Below are 17,410 nucleotides of genomic sequence, written 5' to 3' on the forward strand. Positions count from 1 at the left end.
GGGTGGTGGTATAAATTAAAATACCTGGTATAGGTTTTCGTGCAATAACTGGTTAATCAGTTGCATGAATACTGCAGGGCCCCCCTGCAAACCAAACAGCATCACCCGGAATTGATAACTGCTGAGTGGGCAGTTAAACGCCGTTTTCCACTCATCATCTGCAGACCCTGTAATACACCTCCGGCATATCTAATTTCATAAACACACATCCCTTACCCAAATAGGCCAGTAGATCTTTCATCAGAGGGAGGTGATATAAGTGTTTTACACACACCCCATTAATCCCCCAGAAATCAACACAGAGGCCAGGCCCTGCCCCCTGTGGGTCTGGCGCCCGCCCAGAGGGTGCTCCCCATGAGTCACCCTCTGACCTACCTGGCCACATGGACTGGGACTGCATGAGTGGTGCACCTGGAATGGGGCCTTCCCCCGCAGGGGCGCCCAGACCCGGAGCCGCTCTTAGCCTTGAGCTGGTCAGATGGAAACGGGCCAACTCGAGTTGTCTCGATAGCACCTCTGACCATTGCCACGAGGCTGTCTCATGTGTTGCTGCCTGGCTTGGCCACGAGGGGGTTCCTTGGTACCCAGCCTCCCCGAACCGGTCCCGCAAAACCTCCATGGTGTATTGTCCAGGAGCTGTGGAATAACTCCATTCCTCCTTGTCATTCTCCATCAGGCGCCTCTCTTGCCACTTGTTGCCACTCCGGGTGCCAGAAAGGGCCTGGCACCCGGAGTACGTGCTCGTCCTGCATTCGGGTTGGCTAGTGCAGGGCTGTGCCACCACTCCCCCAAAGCTCCAGAAACTCCAATCTCCTGAATCTCAGGCACAGGGACTGTGGCCCGTGTCTCCAACACCTTTGGCCAGCTGCACCTCCTGGGCCTCTGGGCCAGGCACGGGTCCTGTTACTCCAACTGGGGCTGCACTGTCTGCCTCCAGTGGAGCGTCCTGTTTTCCCTCCACCATTCCCGTGACAAGCAAAGGTAATGGGTAGGGAACAGAAGAGGTTGAGTGCTGACTTACTGTCAAAACTGTCCTTCGTTGTCTGGGGAAACAGAGTCCAAGAATGCAGGTACAAGGTGACCAGCAAGATTTATTTCACGCAAAATTAAAGTCAGCACTGGGAGTGGTTTGCTCCCAGGGCTTTACATAGAAGTGCCCTGCCCTACAACCCCGCCCCAAGCAGCAAGCCAGCATCCGGTCTGTAAACATAAAAACCCGCAGTTCCTTTTCCAGCCTTTCCCTGGCCAGACCTTGCACCGCTATCACTCCCTCAGCCGTTCCTGCCTTGCCTTTGTTGAGTGCTTCCTGCAGGCTACAGGACTGGCTCCCCCACTCTGGTAATAGTTCGCAGCACATGGAGGCGTCTGGCTGCGTCTCCGACGCCCAGCTGGTCCTCCTGGCTGTTGGCGCCCTCCCCCAGTCTTTTGCAGCTTTCCGCGGCATCTGGTGGCGTCTCTGATGCTCAGCTGCTGTGCCCGGCAACTGGCCTTCCTACTGGCTACCGGCAATGCTCCATTGGAAAAGATGCATTCCCCCCGCCCAGCAGCGTCTCCAACGCCCAGCTGCTGTGTCTGGCAACCAGGTTCCCTCCTGGCTGCCGGCAACGCTCCATTGGAGATGGCGGCATTCCCGCCGCCCAGCTGGCCGTCCAACGACCAGCTGACGTCCTGGAGACAGGTGGCTTGCAGCGGCAGCATCCTGCGGAGGGGAGGAGGCATTCCCAGTGCCCAGCTGGCCATCCGTTGACCTGCCGATGCACCAGAGACAGGCGACGCTCAGCAGCAGTGCCCAAGGAAGGGAGGCAGCATTCCCGACGCCAGCTGGTTCTTGGGAGGCAGGCAGCCGTGGGGCTTGACAATAATTAAAAAATGTAACTGAACAAATGAACCAAACTTAATTTTATCATGCCTTCACAGAACCACTCTAAAATAAGTTTTTCCTCTGACAAGAGTTTAAATAGAGAAAGCTAGTTTTTCTTTAAAGTAACAAAGAAAAAACAGAAATACAAATCTCTAACTCTTTATTTTCTAGGATCAAATTTCTAATAACTTTAGAAAGTTGGTGTGGGTAAAAAGGAATGACACACAAAATTCCCTATTATCAGTTATAAGCTACAAATGTTCAGGAATCCAAGGACGTTATATAGTCTTTCCTGTTACATCTCATATTAATAAATGATTTGACTATCATCATTCTACTAGAAAGAAAGCAATGCTTGGCTGAGCATGTTTTGAAATTATGCTTATTTGCAAAAACTACTTATTCACCAGTTCAGCTTGTCCCTCTCACAAATATAGTTAACTGTAGTGTGTTAATTACCTCTTGGAATACCTCTGTTATTACTGTGTATGCCGGCGTACAAGGCGACCCGGCATATAAGACGACCCCCGTCTTTATCGCCGGGCCGCATTCCTATAATGTCATCTTATACGCCGGAAACTACCAGTATTTCCGGCGTATAAGACGACTCGGCGTATAAGACGACCCCCGTCTTTGGCGCCGATTTCAGCGCTCGCGGCAGTCGCCTTATACGCCGGCATTTACGGTACTTCTTTGTTAAAAAGGATGCAGTCGCGCAATGGTTTAATGATGGTGGAACCTCTGGCCAGAAATGGTCTGCACTCCATTGGTTCAAGCCCAACTCTGTGACATGGAGTTAGCTACTGTCACTCAATCCCTCGCTCCTACATTACGAAAGCATGCAATGTTGTAAATAATAAATGAGTACCACTTTGGTGGGAAAAACCTAGTTGCGTTCATGTGTGTGGAGAGCAGAAGCCAGCGCTGGACCTAACCAGACACGGGGCAAGGCTGGTGGAGGAGCCCAGAAGAGCCAGCAACCTGAGCACTGTTACTCAGCTGGTGTAAGTTAGTTTTCCCCTATGATGCACTAAGGATAGGTGTGCAAGCATTGAACAGAATGATCTAGCAATTTAGGCTGTCTGAAGTGCATTGTGTGTATAGCATGTATCAATTTCCTTGTCATTGTATACCATCTGCTAAAAGAATAACTTCATTTTTTAAAAAAATATTCTGTAAAAATACATAGGGCCAGAATCAATGTCATTAAGGACACAATGGTAGAAAACAAAGTTTTATCATGTCTTCTGTATCTTCAATTCATCAACTACAGGAACCTGGAGGGAAAAATTATCAATTTAATGTCAAATTTTCAAAATGATAGTCTGTTCTCTTCAGAACAAATTCAGTCTCCAGATTTCTTTTCTAGGCTAAGTTCCTATGAGAAAGGAGTATTTGTTGCCTGGAATTAACTGCTACTGCCTACAAGATATACTTCACGCTGTGGGATTCTTGACCCCACATGTTACGATTTCTAAAACATGGTGGGATGCTTATTTTTGTTTATAGTAGAGCACTGTGTCCCTGGGAGTTTTCCAGAAATGTAAAAGTTTGCCTAGTAGATAAATTCAGCTTGCTGCATTGAAATAAACAGCCTATTTGACGGCATTCATTTAGTTTTAAATCTATTTAAACTGGGATAGCTTCCAGCTAAAAAATCCCCCGGGGGACTTTTGTTTTGTGGCATAAACAGTGAGAACATTATTTACAAGGAATTCTTATCTCAAACGATTTCCCACATTCTCAATGGGAAGTGAAAACTATTAAATCAGTGTGGCAATCAATATACACATCAAACCTGTCACAGTCGTTTTTAAAAAAAATAATCTTAATTTTGTTGCGCTTTAGCCCAGAGAAGCCCAAAGCTGTTATGACAGCTAGCCTGGTATAGTATTTAAAGTTGCTAGATTAGGAGAGGGAAATCTGAGGTTTCGTCCTCACTCAGTCACAGAAGCTCATTGGGTAATATTGGGCCAGTCTTTTTGTCTTAGTCCAATATGCTCTACATGGTTGCTCTGCTGAGGAAAAAACAGGTGGGAGAAGCATCTGCATCACCTTGAGCTCCTAAAGGCAGGATATGTCAAATACCAAATAAACATATAACCTTGATCGGCAAAACAATAGAGTAGAATAAAATAAATGAAAGGGTTAACTTAAATGCAATGAGAAGGAAGGATGGAGACAAGAAGCTTCCTTTCTTTCCAAAAGATACCCTTCCCACCAACTCAGCCACCCAACTTTCAACCGTATCTCTACAGTTCAGAGAAAAACAGTGAATGCTTGCCAACTCCATCCTCTAGTGACATGAAAGTATCCGAGGAAAGCTGCAATGAATAATATTACAAAAGAAAAAATGGGGAGTTTTTTTTCCTTGTTCCTTGTAAAAGTTGGCAAGAAAGATGTCTATGGCCCTATCAAAGAACTGAAAGATACCTAGAATGGCAGCTGCTCTGGTAACCACAGCACTCTCATTGAACCAGAAATGAGCAGTGAAACAACTGAGAAGGGTGGGTACACAGCATTGGTGAACAAGGCTCAAGCAGCATATGAACACTGACAGCAGCTGAAGGGGCCGGAGTACGCACAGAGCAAACTGAGCCCAGTCAGACCCATCAAAACAGTAACTGGGTAATGCAGTTAACAACACATCTCCAGCAGCAAAAGAAGCAAAAAGAAGGCAAGAAAAAGATGAAATGAATTAAGAGAACTAAACAGAAAAAAAATATCCACTCAGACACAGCTTAAAAATTAGTCTTGATTTAGCTATTATATGATTTTACAAAGTTTCAACTCTCTCAGGAGCTTTCGCTGCCAAGGATCAGGGGTTCATTTGTTTAACATCTGGAGCACATCTATTGATATTTACATGGGGTCTTTGTTTCCAGTTCCAGGTCTGTATCACATTTGAGATTAATACACTTTGCACCTGGTTTTTTTCAGTGCTGGTACTGAGGCTTGGTTTCTCAGCATAGGAAATGCCAGATTAATTAACTTGATTCACTTCTGAAGTCTAGACCATGATTATACCAGCTATAACAGATGTACTATTCAAATCTATTATGTAATCTCGGTTAAGATATTAACTTGAAAGTCTCAACATCAATCAGGAGAATAGTAGCATTAGTACATTGTCAGCTTGAGGCCATCTATGTTTTGTATCAGATTAGAGCAGTACTACAAATGAACTGTTTTTCAGCTTGGTTGGATTCAAGTAACATCCTAAGTCATACACAATGGTTTATGAACTACAATTGCTAAGAGTGCATAACATACTATATTAAAAACCTAGTGTGATATATAAGTCAGGCCTAGAAAAAGATATACAATCTGGCTTTTAAACTCTTAAATTCTTCATACTGTCCTTGCTGGTTGGGACTGCTGGTAACTGGAGCTCACCAGGCTGACTATCCCTGATTAAAATTAGAAATATTCCATTTCACTTTCTTTTGCATAATCCATAGTTCCCTTGGATTGGGGATATTAACACTGAAAGGCGAGACATAAATGTCATAACACAAAGAGGGGTTTCCTTTCACTTTTTAAAAACAGATTTCTGTAAATAGCCTGATCTAGTTTCATTTTATAATAATAATAAATGCTAGACATTAAATACTGAATTCTATATTCATCTGAAGTAAGAATGCCACCTGCTGGATACTGGTATTTCAAGGCTAACTTGCTCTAACCCAGTTTTGTTTGCAAGATTAGACATGACCAAATGTGCAAGAAGAAAAAGGAGAAGCAATTAACTCAGATAACTGGAATATAGTTTTATTTTAAAAAATTGAGTTGAATAATTGAAATTGAATAGTTATTAAAATTGAATTGTTAAATAAACTACTTTTGGGGGCAATGGATTCTCAAAAGCTGCTTTAGTTACAGGAAAACTAAAAAAAAGCATGTTGTAACAAAAGAGAAGTGAAAAGAGGGAATTCTAACTAACTTAAACTATCTGATTGGAAAAAGGGAACAGCATGATGTATATATCTCACAACTGCGTTTATAAGTAAGCAAGTATAAATATATTTATCTGTAAAGAAACATCCCTTGATTCCAATACTATTGAATGGGGCTAACTTTGGGAAACTCTATGCTAGTTTCCTGCCACTCAGCTACTGGGTTATGATTAAGTATTGCTGCATCTGTCAAAACTGTTTCATTTGCCAAAATAATGCTGACATTTTCAATTACCCCAAAAATATTTTTTCTGCTCTACTCAGAGGGATTTTTTGTTATATCTTCTGGTAAAGGAAACATACAGATATAACTGCTACATTTTACAGGAATTTTTAAGTAGAATATTTTGTTTTCCTAGTAATTCAGTAAAATGTTCTGCTATTAGGATTTCTATCTAAATCAAGTGCTGAAAACCAGAGTTAAGCAAGATTCACTCCTTCTGCTTTAATATTACTGTAACTCATATTCTTTGTCACATATAAAATGAGAAGACACAATTGTCAATATTTTCCATCTAATTCAGTGGTTCTCAACCTGTGGGTCGGGACCTCATTTGGGGTCGAACGACCATTTCACGGAGGTCGCCAAACAACACAGTCCGCCATTTTTTTCCCCTTTTCCTTAGTGTGCTACTCCCTTTTATTCTATTGGCTTTTGAAAGACAGTAGAATAGACTCTCTTGAATAGAGTCTAATTTTATTGGCTTTCAAAAGCCAATAGGAATTGTCCAGGCTGTCTCTGCCCTGCTGAGCCCGCCAAAAGTCCCATTCTGCAAACGGTGCTGCACCAGTTGAGTAGTCCTCGACTTATGACCAGTTGAGTAGTCCTCGACTTACGACCGGTTGGGGGTCGCGGCATTAAAAAGGTTGAGAACCACTGATCTAATTCATAACACTGAATATCTAAATAAGTAAAAAATAGTACAGTAATTACACAAAAGATAATTCACATCTAAATTACTTAGAGCTACTTATACATTATATCTTCCATAAGATTCTATTATGCTAAAAACACAAGCACTCAGAAAATTTTATCTCAGGTTGCATCAATGTATGGAATACAGATACTTCTCAATTTACAACCTTATGGAGCCTGCTCATTAGTCATAAATTGTGACAACTGTAAAGCAGGAGCTGTGACTGGATCTGTTTTTACAACCTTTTGGGGGGGAAGTCATTAAGTGAACACTGTGGGCACTAAGTGAACCCATTTGCTAAGGGTCATTTTTGCAGAAAACTGGAAATAAACATTGGTTTTCAGAAAAAACATTGTAAATTATGATCATGTGGAAGGATGCTACAAACATCCACAAATGCAGCTTGGTTATCAAATACCCAAAATGTGGTTACATGACCACAGGGACTGGTCATCCTAACTTCAAAGCCAGGTTATAAGTACTTTTTGGGTGGGGCATCCTATCTTGGAACAGTTACTAAATGACGAGTTGTAAATCAAAGACTACCAGTACTGTAACTTATCTATCAAAATGTCTTTTATGTTTTCTCATTTAGCAATAAGCAAGTCTCAAACATGGCACGGATCTTCAAAAAGAAGGAATAGGCTGTGACTAAAAACTAATTTTAATACAAATGTTCAGCTCTCACCTAATCTTGCAAATAAATCATTAAAAATTTCAAGCATACATTAGCTCATTCATTGTTAGGCATTTATTAAATAACAAATTAAGAAAAGTTTCTTATTTGGCCCTGTTTGCCAAGAAAATATTATGCATTCCCTTGGAGATTGTGTTTGCAACACGATGGACTCTGGTTCCAGCCAGTCAAAAAGGTCTTTTATAGATGAACAAGATATATAGACATATAAACAATGCTTGAGCAGGGTCCATTGTCTGGGATGCTACACATCCGCTTCATGACCTATTTTCTTTGTTACCTTCTGGGAGGAGGCTTCGTGGTATCCAAAGCAGAACATCTAGATTCAGTCTTAGTTTTATTCCATATACCAGGGCTTTTCAACCAGTGGTACGGGTACCACCTGTGGTACATTGGCACCTGGCAGGTAGTACGCGAACATCCTAGAAAAGTGGTAGCGGGGGAGGGGAATGAGCTGAACCGGTGGCAGCACCGCACAAGCCTGAGCGAGAGATGGCTGGAGCTGCAGGGCTGTCAGGGCTCAGTGGAAGTGCCAGGATCAGCGCCAGGCTCCAGCTGGAGCTTGGCGCTGATCCTGGTGCTTCTGCTGAGCCCCGAAGAAGCAATGATCAGCTGGAATGTTGCAGCCTCTCCAGGGTCTTGTGATTTACATTCAGATGCTTGGCAACTGACTCATATTTATGACAGTCACAGTGTCCCAGGGTCATGTGAAGTGACAAAAACCTTCTGCAACCACCCAGCAGACGGGGGGGGGGGAATAAAAACCAAACACCCCACCCCCGCTGCCAATCCTCAACAGAAATGCTCACAAAAATGAAAACCTCGGACAGGAGGAAGAGCGCCGCTGGGCGGGCAGACAGGCGTCTTGCTCGGTTGTGACTTGGGGGGGGCACTTTTTTCAGTGCCATTGTAACTTCGAACAGTCACTAAGTGAACTGTTGTAAGTCAAGGACTACCAGTGCTTTTATTACTTTTTTCCTTTTTGGGGGGGTCATCAAGTTTTTGACACCTTGCTAGGCGACTGGTGATACTCGGATGTTGCCATATCCTAAAAGTGGTACAATGGGTGGAAAAGCTGAAAAGCCCTGCCATATACTATTTGTTCCATAGTATCAACCTTGTGAATTCTCAAGTTTCTTCTTTCTGCTATGTATTCAAAATGGACAGTGATTAATATCTATATGTATGTATGTATGTATGTATGTATGTGTGTGCGTATGTGTGTGTGTAGGTATATATATGTATATAGCATGTGTATGAGTGTGTTATGTATGTGTATGGGTAGATATATACTTTCTTTTGAGAACAGGCAACAGAATTTCATTTTTAATGTGTACTCACATGATAACAAAGGTTATCTTATGTAAGTGAGTCAAAGAAAATCCTGGTTCTCCAATTCCAGAAGGAGAAAAATGTTAACTGCTGTTGAAATGGAAAAAATGTATAAATCAAAAGAAAATCAACTAAAATCTCTATGATAATGAAAAATCATCATCAGTTGTTCTCCCATGTTCAGATTGAGAAGCATCATCATCAACCACTAGACAATATATGACCTGCTGTGTCAGTGTTTCAAAAATATTTCTTTACCATATACCTCCAAATCTTCAATTAATTGCTGCCAGCTTCCCACAGGACTGAAAAAAGCCAGACACATAACAACAACAATGGGAGAGCTTCTAGTGTACTGTCTTCACTGGAAAAGTTCTTAAAAGTTCAGAGATAAATCTGCCTTGAAAACAGCTCATATTGAACTGTATAGCACAAACATCAGCAGTTTTATGTTATAAAATGTTTTATGATAATTTTTATACCTTAAAATGTTTTATAAAATTTGTCAAATTTCAATTCTACTGGAATCATGAATTCAGGAGTTTGGATGCATTCTGTAAGTTAGCACATTTAAAGTACTTCAAAAATTGTTGCCCTATGATGCATTGATTTTGCAATTAAAAGTTACAAACAGGTGAGTTTAGCAATATACAGATTGATAGAATCCCATTACCTACAAGACAGGATTACAAAATCATAATCTATACTTTGATATATATGTTTAGGAGCAACTTTCCCAATATGATTTTTCATATCCATCAAGAAACTTGATTTGGGGACATGACTCACTATAAAACTGTCCTTCATTAATTATTTTGTTATTCCAAATATACAGCATGTGGCTTTTTGTAACTTTTAAGAAAAGTTCTTTTACTTCCAAATAATTCAAAAGCATTCCCCGTGTTTTAAACACAGCAAGCTTTTACATCATGCATATCACTGAATTTTCAATTATGTTGACAGGTTTAACATTTTACCTTAAGCCTGGTTACATTCAACCATGTTTTGATGACTAACCCACAATTGGCTGGGTTCTCTCATTATGCTAAACTAAAGCCACATAAAACACACTATATTCTTAGTCCATTAATCTGCAAACTGTTAATCACAATGTCCTGTGCGTTGTGAAAAATTTGAGGAGTGTGAGAATTTCTGGCTAGTCAGAAAGATTGTACACATGTGAGAGGACAGCATCTGCATAGTTCCAATTCCTAGGAAAATCAAGAGGGAAGGAACTCATGTCATACACAATTAATGGGAAACAGGACCAAGACAAGTACACTTCAGAACTGGGTAGATAACACAGCACCAACTTCAACATGTTGGGTAGCTGCAGGTAAACCAGTGTGCTTTCTTAGCTACTTTTGCCATTGCCAAGAATCTTCTCAGGGCTTTCTTGCTATCTGATATGCTACCTGTGACCACCTGGCCTCCTTAGCAGTGAGGCTTCCACAGCACTCCAACCAGCTTGCTTCCAAATATGGAGAAAACTTCAGATTCTATCATGCCTGGCCATCTGGTATCTGAAGCTTCTAGAATACAGTGTAAAAATTCCACACAAAACCCCAATACTGTATTATTTATATACACACAAGTATTGTCAGTATTATTTTACAGAAATTGCAGCACTACAGATTTTGAGATCCATTAGCTTAATGCAATAAGCAAATTGAGGCAGTGGCTAAATAAGATCACAAAGAGTAAAATCCAAACTAGACTGCACTTCTTTAGAGTAGTTTTCTCAAAATTTCTGTAATAGTGGATCACTAAATAACATTCAGAAAATGCAGGAATCATTCCAATATTTTTGTTTTTAAGAAAATCAGCATTCCTTTTTTTTCAGTAAATATCAGAGTTGTAGTTGCACCTTCTACTTACGGTAGTAAAAATATTTTAGGTTCAGTCTGCCAGTAAAAAAATCCAAGTACTACAACTGAAAAATGAATGTTCTTTAACAGAGTTTTTCTGATTCTGTCTTGGGAGTCATTCTTTTCCCAAAAAATATGCTCAGACAAAAAAAAGCTTAGTGCAAATTAAAGACCTGGGAATTAAACCTGAACAAGTTAAATATGTGCAAAACAGTAATTCACCAGAAATAATTTAAGTGTTGTAATGAATAGTAAACTAGTTTGAAATACATTTGACTTTTTGTGATATAGTCATTATTTAGATGAGATAGCTGTAATTAACAAGTTTGATACTAGTTCTCAAGCTTCTCTACTCCCAGACTTTTAGTTTAAGGATATCAACCTAAAATGCCTAGGGATGAATACAATGTTTCTACTATTTCTGGAGATTTTCATCTGTTGCATGCATTCACTCATTCAGGAAAGAATTGTGTTATTTCTCTTGTATGCATTATACATCTGGTTACAAAACTATGGAAACTTAGTCTCAAAATTATTCTTTCTGGATGTGGCACAAATTTTTACGTTACTATTTCTTCCATGAATCTTTTCAAGGAGTGTTTTATACTTAGGTCTGGCTTATAGTCTCTCTTATAACAGGATTCCTCAAACTGTTGGGCTTGCAAATTCAAGAAATGGGATGATATGTATGCAAAGTAAAATTTAATGTAGAATAACTGACAGTCAACTTATCAAGGCAAAGTAGAAGTGAGATCTGACAGAGCTCCAGCTTTATCTGCCCAAGTGTGCATGCAAATCCAGAGTCTTATCAAAAGACACTCCTGCTCTACTTGGACAACCTAGGTACAAGCTAGTCTAAACAAAGCAAAGAAGAAAATCTGGATAATGATTTGACAAAGATCTGGCTCTGTGTGCATACGCCATTTCTCCATTGCCCAAACTCATTCTCATTCTGCCTTAGATATGCAAACTTGTCCAAACAAGACACCGACTGAGTTCTGACATTGCCCCAGGTTTGTATCAACAGGTCTTATGATTTATACAACCAAAGCTGAATCACTGTCAGAATCTGATCCCACTCTGAATGTTCCTGATGTAAAGGGCAAATGTCAATTTTCAAAAATGAACATGGAATGGGAGCAACTAAATCAAAATTAAAGTATTACTGTATGAAAAACTAAATATTCACTTTTATAATTTATTATAAACATTCAAAGAATAAAATGTTAGTTTAAAAAATGCAAAACTATACCATGGCTTTAATCTGATTGTAGATAAAAACCTAATTATTTTAAGTAGCATATTTCTTTACTCGTCCTAGCCTTAATAAAATAATTAGCTTTATTCAGGGTTAGGATTCACATAATTTCATATACTATTTTAGAAGATGAGGGCAATGACAAATTTAATGAGAATCAGCTTCACAAGGCAAGGGCACATTATTATTTCTCCACCTAAATGCAAAATACTACATAAAAAAAACAATTATGACAATATTTGTGCTGTTTAAATAATCTTCTCCCCTCAAAATGGGAGACTACACAAAAACAGTAGTCTAGGAGACTGAAAGTGACAGAATTCTTTATCACTGTGTACAACTTTGTTTTCCAAGTTAATGACACCAACACAAGGACATTAACTGTTCTGCTTTTTTCCAAAAGTTTAGCATACAAGTTCCAGATAGGGACTTTCCAACATATTGGTGCAGCTGGCTGTCCACAACCAATCATTTTTAGTCATTACAAGTCACAGGCTAATATAAATATTGTAATAACAATTATTCTAAATAGAAATAAAAAGAAATGATATTCATGGAATAAGGTAAAGATAAAATGAACATAAAATTACAGAGTACAGGACTTAAAACACAAGAGAATCCTATAAATTATGTAAAGTTTAATTTTTATAATAATCTAAATACTATAAATAACTAAGATAGATAACTATAAAACTGTATATTAGAATTTATAAAATACTACATCAATGTAAAGTGTGGCACCTTATATGAAATCTACTATTTGCTGAAGCCCTGCTACTATTTATGGCCCAACTAATTACAACAAAGAAATAGCAAAACAGAATGGTATGTGTACATTTAAAAGGAAAAGGAAAAAAAGGAGGGGGAGGAAAGAAAGAAAAACAAAGGAAAAGAAAATATACTCAGGTATGGAAGCCTAGACTGTCCACAAATAAGCCCCTCCTATTATCAGAAGTCAAAAATTGTGGTATTGATGTCATACAGACCAGTTGCCAGCACCTACCAGCTTCAATTATCCCATGCCCTTCCTCTTTGAGAAAAGATCAAAGATAACTGAAGATAACTAGAACCTAGAGTGCTTGCCTACAGGGTAACAGGGCTAACACAACAGCAGTAAAGTCAGTATTCATGATCTAGAATCTGGCAAAAACCAATAGTACCACAACAAATACCAGCTTTCTTTCTCTTGAGTCAAATGAAGATTGGGAAATCATTTTTCTCTTATTTAATAATCACATTTTTATAGTAGCAATTGTGAGTTCTTGACTTCTACACACAAAGCTAAAGATGATGCTTTGCAAAAATAATAATTAAACAGCATCATTTTTTGGCACAATTTCTTCTCAGTTATTAAGGAGAGGATTGCAGAGATCACACCTGTTTTGTGTGCATGCATGCACATCAGTAGTTCAGTTCACACATGCTGTCCAGAGTTTAGTGAATCATAGTTTACTAATTAATTCTATTACCATTTACACAACATATTGATTCCCAACGACCACAATTTGCTCTACCATTTTATTCCAACAGTAGTTGCTTCCACGCATTATGCTAAACCACAGCTTCCTCAATCCTTAGTTTACCACATATACAAGTATGGACTTAGAAGCATATTAAACCACAAACCACCATCTACAAACTGAATCACAAACAATCGTGAAAATATGCGTTTCCACCATAGATTTGGCCCCGGTTAATGTCTTCCTAATGTATTCAGTTCGATTATCGGAATTTCTCCAAAGCACTGAACCATCAACTACCCATAAACAATAGGTTTATCCAAAACGCTAGGCTAAATTGAAGTCCGCTAGTTTTTAGTTTAGAGCGACTTTGTTCCAACCTATCACGACGACGAGGTGCTGCACTTAACATTGCCCAATTACAGCCTGGTTTGCATTTCAGATCCTGTACGCCTGAGATAATATAACGCTTACTATAAGCTGGAAATTTCATATCCAGCCACCATCACGCTTTTTGAATCAAGTAGTTCTTTCCAAGCTTCGGAAGTCTTTTTAGAGCGGACCCAATCCTGTTTCTCAAGGCTCCTAGCGAAATGCAACTCCCATGCGGGCAGAGGCCTGCCCTCGGTTTCCGCTGCCCTCGCCCTGCCTTCCGCTCTCGTTCCTACCCGACCCGACCCCCTTCAGCCTCTATGCCCGGCCCTTCGCTCTTCTCGCCTCCCGGCCTGAACCCCGATTTTCCCCTCCTCGTTACATCCGTCTTACCTGCGCGGGCTCCGTGCTTGCCGGCATCCCTTCGGGCAAAGCCTGGAAGAGGAGCAAAGCCATTGCACCGAAGAGCCTCCGCTCCATTCCCCCCCACCCCCCGCTCCCCAGCCAACTTCACCCAACTACTGTGAGTCTGGCAGAGAACGAGCGTACCCCAAGAGCCTTGCTCCACCCATGCCATTGCTTCCCATTGGGTACAAAGAGGCCCTTCCTTTCTTCCATTGGCTTTCGCTGCTGCTGTTTAAAAAACTGCTGTAGAAATGGGAGTATTAAGAATAGGTTCCTCCTTTTTTGCCCACGGAGGGAGGGGAAAAAAAACCCAATGAAGCGCCGAAATGGCCATGTTAAGTGTGGCGGAAAAATGCATAGGTGGCGGAGGCAGCGCGTTAGCTTTCTGGTTTAAAGCGACAGAAGACAGAGACTGGAACAAAGGGAGGTGCGATTGTGTCTTTGGAATTGGGACAACCGGTTAATTGTAAGAAACGGGGCAGAGGGAGCGAAGGATGGAAGAGAGCTCTTCTTAGACGCTTTGATTCTGCAGGAACGAGAAAGAATCTTCTCAAATTAATGTCCATGGGCACAAGAGCAAGAAATCCAGGGCACACAAGCCTGCCTAGTACAATTCTGTATGGCCCACCCATTGTCTGGGTGCAACAGCAAAATGCTAAGAAAAGCTACCTTATTTTTTTTATCATTCGTGCACCTCATTTCACGTACCACTGATGTGATGATGACCAAATGCAACTAGTGATAGAGTTCATACAATATGCTAAACCTTGGTTTACTTCACCTTAGATATTTATGTTAAGAATTATTTGGATTCACCCTAAATCATAGCCATGTTTGACAACACACAGTTGCTAGGTTCACACAATATGTTAAGCAAAATCAAATTTATTTACTTGGGACCTTATTGTGAGTTATAGCTCATGGTTTATAACTAAGCCAATCAACCATGGCATCCTAACCATGGCCATGTTGGCTGGGAATTCTGGAAATCCCATTTTTGTAGAGCAGCAGGTTTGGACCGGCACTTCTATACGGTAGGTACTCTTCAACTTATGATCATGGTTAAGACTAGAATTTCCATTGCTATGCAAGTTGGTTGTTGAATGAATCGTGCCCAATTTTATAATCTTTTTTGCCATGGTTGTTAAGCAAATCACTGTAGTTGTTAAGTGAATCACACAACTATTAAACAAATCTGGCTTCCCCCATTGACTTTACTTGTGAGAAATCATCTGGGGAGGTCACAAATGGCAATCACATAACTCCAGGACACTGCAACTATCATAAATACACCCCTGTGCCCAAATACATGACTGTGGACTACTGCATTAATAGTAAGTTTGAGGAACGGTTATAAATCACTTTTGTCAATGCCATTACAAACAGTTGTAAGTCAAGGATTTCCTGTACATTGTGCTATCCAGTGCAAGAGAGGTTGAACCAAAACAGAGGTAGCTTCTAAACAATATTTGGGGCATATCTCAGCCTCTGCCATGCTATCATGCCATAGTTGTTCCAGAAGCAGCACAAATTGTGCACATAGAGATCAGTAGGAAGGATAAAATATTAAGGGAAGCTGCTGATTGAGGGCCATGATAATTGCTGCTTAGACAGAACACCTAGCTATCATTATGACTAAAGTATAAAAGGCTGAAATCCAGAATGCAGTTTATTAAGCCACATTATGCCACAGAAGAGCTCTTAGTCTCTTGTTCATATGAAGAAACCATTTTGTTGAAACATGTCTGACTTTGGCCTATGTTTGAGGGGAGATTGCTTCAGAATCCCATTTATATTGTCTTGAGTTCCAGATGGGTTAGAAATGTATCAAGTTTAAAATAGCTTGATGAAAGCTGCAGATCTAACCATAATTAATGTTGATCTAGCTGAAACTTTGTTTGAAGCCTTACATTAGGGATGTCAAACTGGTGGCTCGGATGCATCATACACAGGCCACACCCACCCCGGCTCCACAAAGGCAAAAACATCACAATGCGTCACGATACATCACGTGATGTGATCGAGTATGACACCTATGCCTTACATCTTTTCCAAACTCACGTATTTACTTGTCTACCCACTTGGTTTTCAGTGAGATCATCACAGTATTGGCCATTTACAGATTAGTAGAATAATAAGGATTAATAGACTGTATTAAACCAGCAGTCCCCAATCTTTCCGGCTCTGTGGACTGGCAATGGCGGCAGCAGTGGAGGAGGGGGGATGGTTTCATACGTGCACCCGCAGTTTGAACAAATGGAGCTTCACACACTTGCCCGCCACTTGCGTGGCCCAGTTCCCAACAGACTGCAGACTGATACCGATCCACAGACCGGGGGTGGGGACCCATGCATTAAAATATGATTTATTTAATTCATGTTTGTCTAGATCCATACAACACATTATAATAAATTATGGTAATTTTGGTATAATCACAATGGCTGGGATTATATCACAAGTAAACCAAATAAACCAAATTGTAGATGATGCATAGTCAGTATTACAATATCTGGTTTTGTTTAGTATAATAAGAAAATTATGTTGCCTCATAATGATTCCTCATACTTGAAGAGGTGATTGCACTGCTGATTATTTAACTGACTGATGTATTTTATCCCCTTATTCCCACAAAAAGTATTTGGCAACTCTGGTTCCCTTAATACTCCAGATATTTTTTCATTGCCAAGTCAGAGACCGATAGCATGCATGTATTCTTGTTTTCTTTCTAGCTACTTGAAATGTAATGAGTCAGACATAAAAATGTATTTGCCAGCCAGGTTTTGTTTGAAAACAAGGGACTCAGCTGCAGCAATAAAAAGGGTTGGTTTTTTTACTTTAAAAAGACAGGAAGATAACTCTTCAAAGGCTCTGGAAGGCTATGTTTCTTGGAAGAGGCTATCATGGGAAAGGAGAATTAAACACAAATACGGGAAATGGAAACCCAACCCTTGAAATCTGAGACACTGAATCTAGCCAAACATGCAACACATTTCTAAGTAATTCAAAACATCTTTAATACTGAATTCAGATATAAGAGTAAACACTATTGAAATCAATAAAATTGAATTGTAATAAAACTTCTTCAACATTACACAGGAAGTAAGCTTAGTAGTTTCAATCTTTTAGTGAAAGAGAAATCTTTCTCCTTCACTGTATGTAAACAAATTTCCAAAGTATGCTTGTTTGGATAAAGGTATCACTCATTAATATGATGTAATGTGAATACTATTGCACCACCGAACTAAACATAAAGAGCAATTCTTATAATGCAACTGTGATAACCA

General features: G+C 40.0%; 1 protein-coding gene across 2 annotated transcripts in view; it reads right to left on the reverse strand.

Moving 5' to 3' along the window:
* The window catches only part of WBP1L (WW domain binding protein 1 like), a 46,251-nt gene extending 31,938 nt beyond the window's left edge, over positions 1 to 14,313 (reverse strand). The window contains exon 1 of one of the 2 annotated variants that reach the window (XM_039361704.1): positions 14,115 to 14,313. In XM_039361704.1, coding sequence (XP_039217638.1) covers positions 14,115 to 14,298 — 184 coding nt within the window. In that variant the 5' untranslated portion in view covers positions 14,299 to 14,313. The remainder of the gene's footprint in view (positions 1 to 14,114) is intronic. The other variant, XM_039361703.1, reaches the window with a different exon arrangement.
* Between the last annotated feature and the right edge of the window lie 3,097 nt (positions 14,314 to 17,410).

This window comes from Crotalus tigris, unplaced genomic scaffold (assembly GCF_016545835.1).
Source record: "Crotalus tigris isolate CLP2741 ecotype Arizona unplaced genomic scaffold, ASM1654583v1 scf7180000019328.220996217465:2438092, whole genome shotgun sequence".
Taxonomy (NCBI): Eukaryota; Metazoa; Chordata; class Lepidosauria; order Squamata; family Viperidae; genus Crotalus; species Crotalus tigris.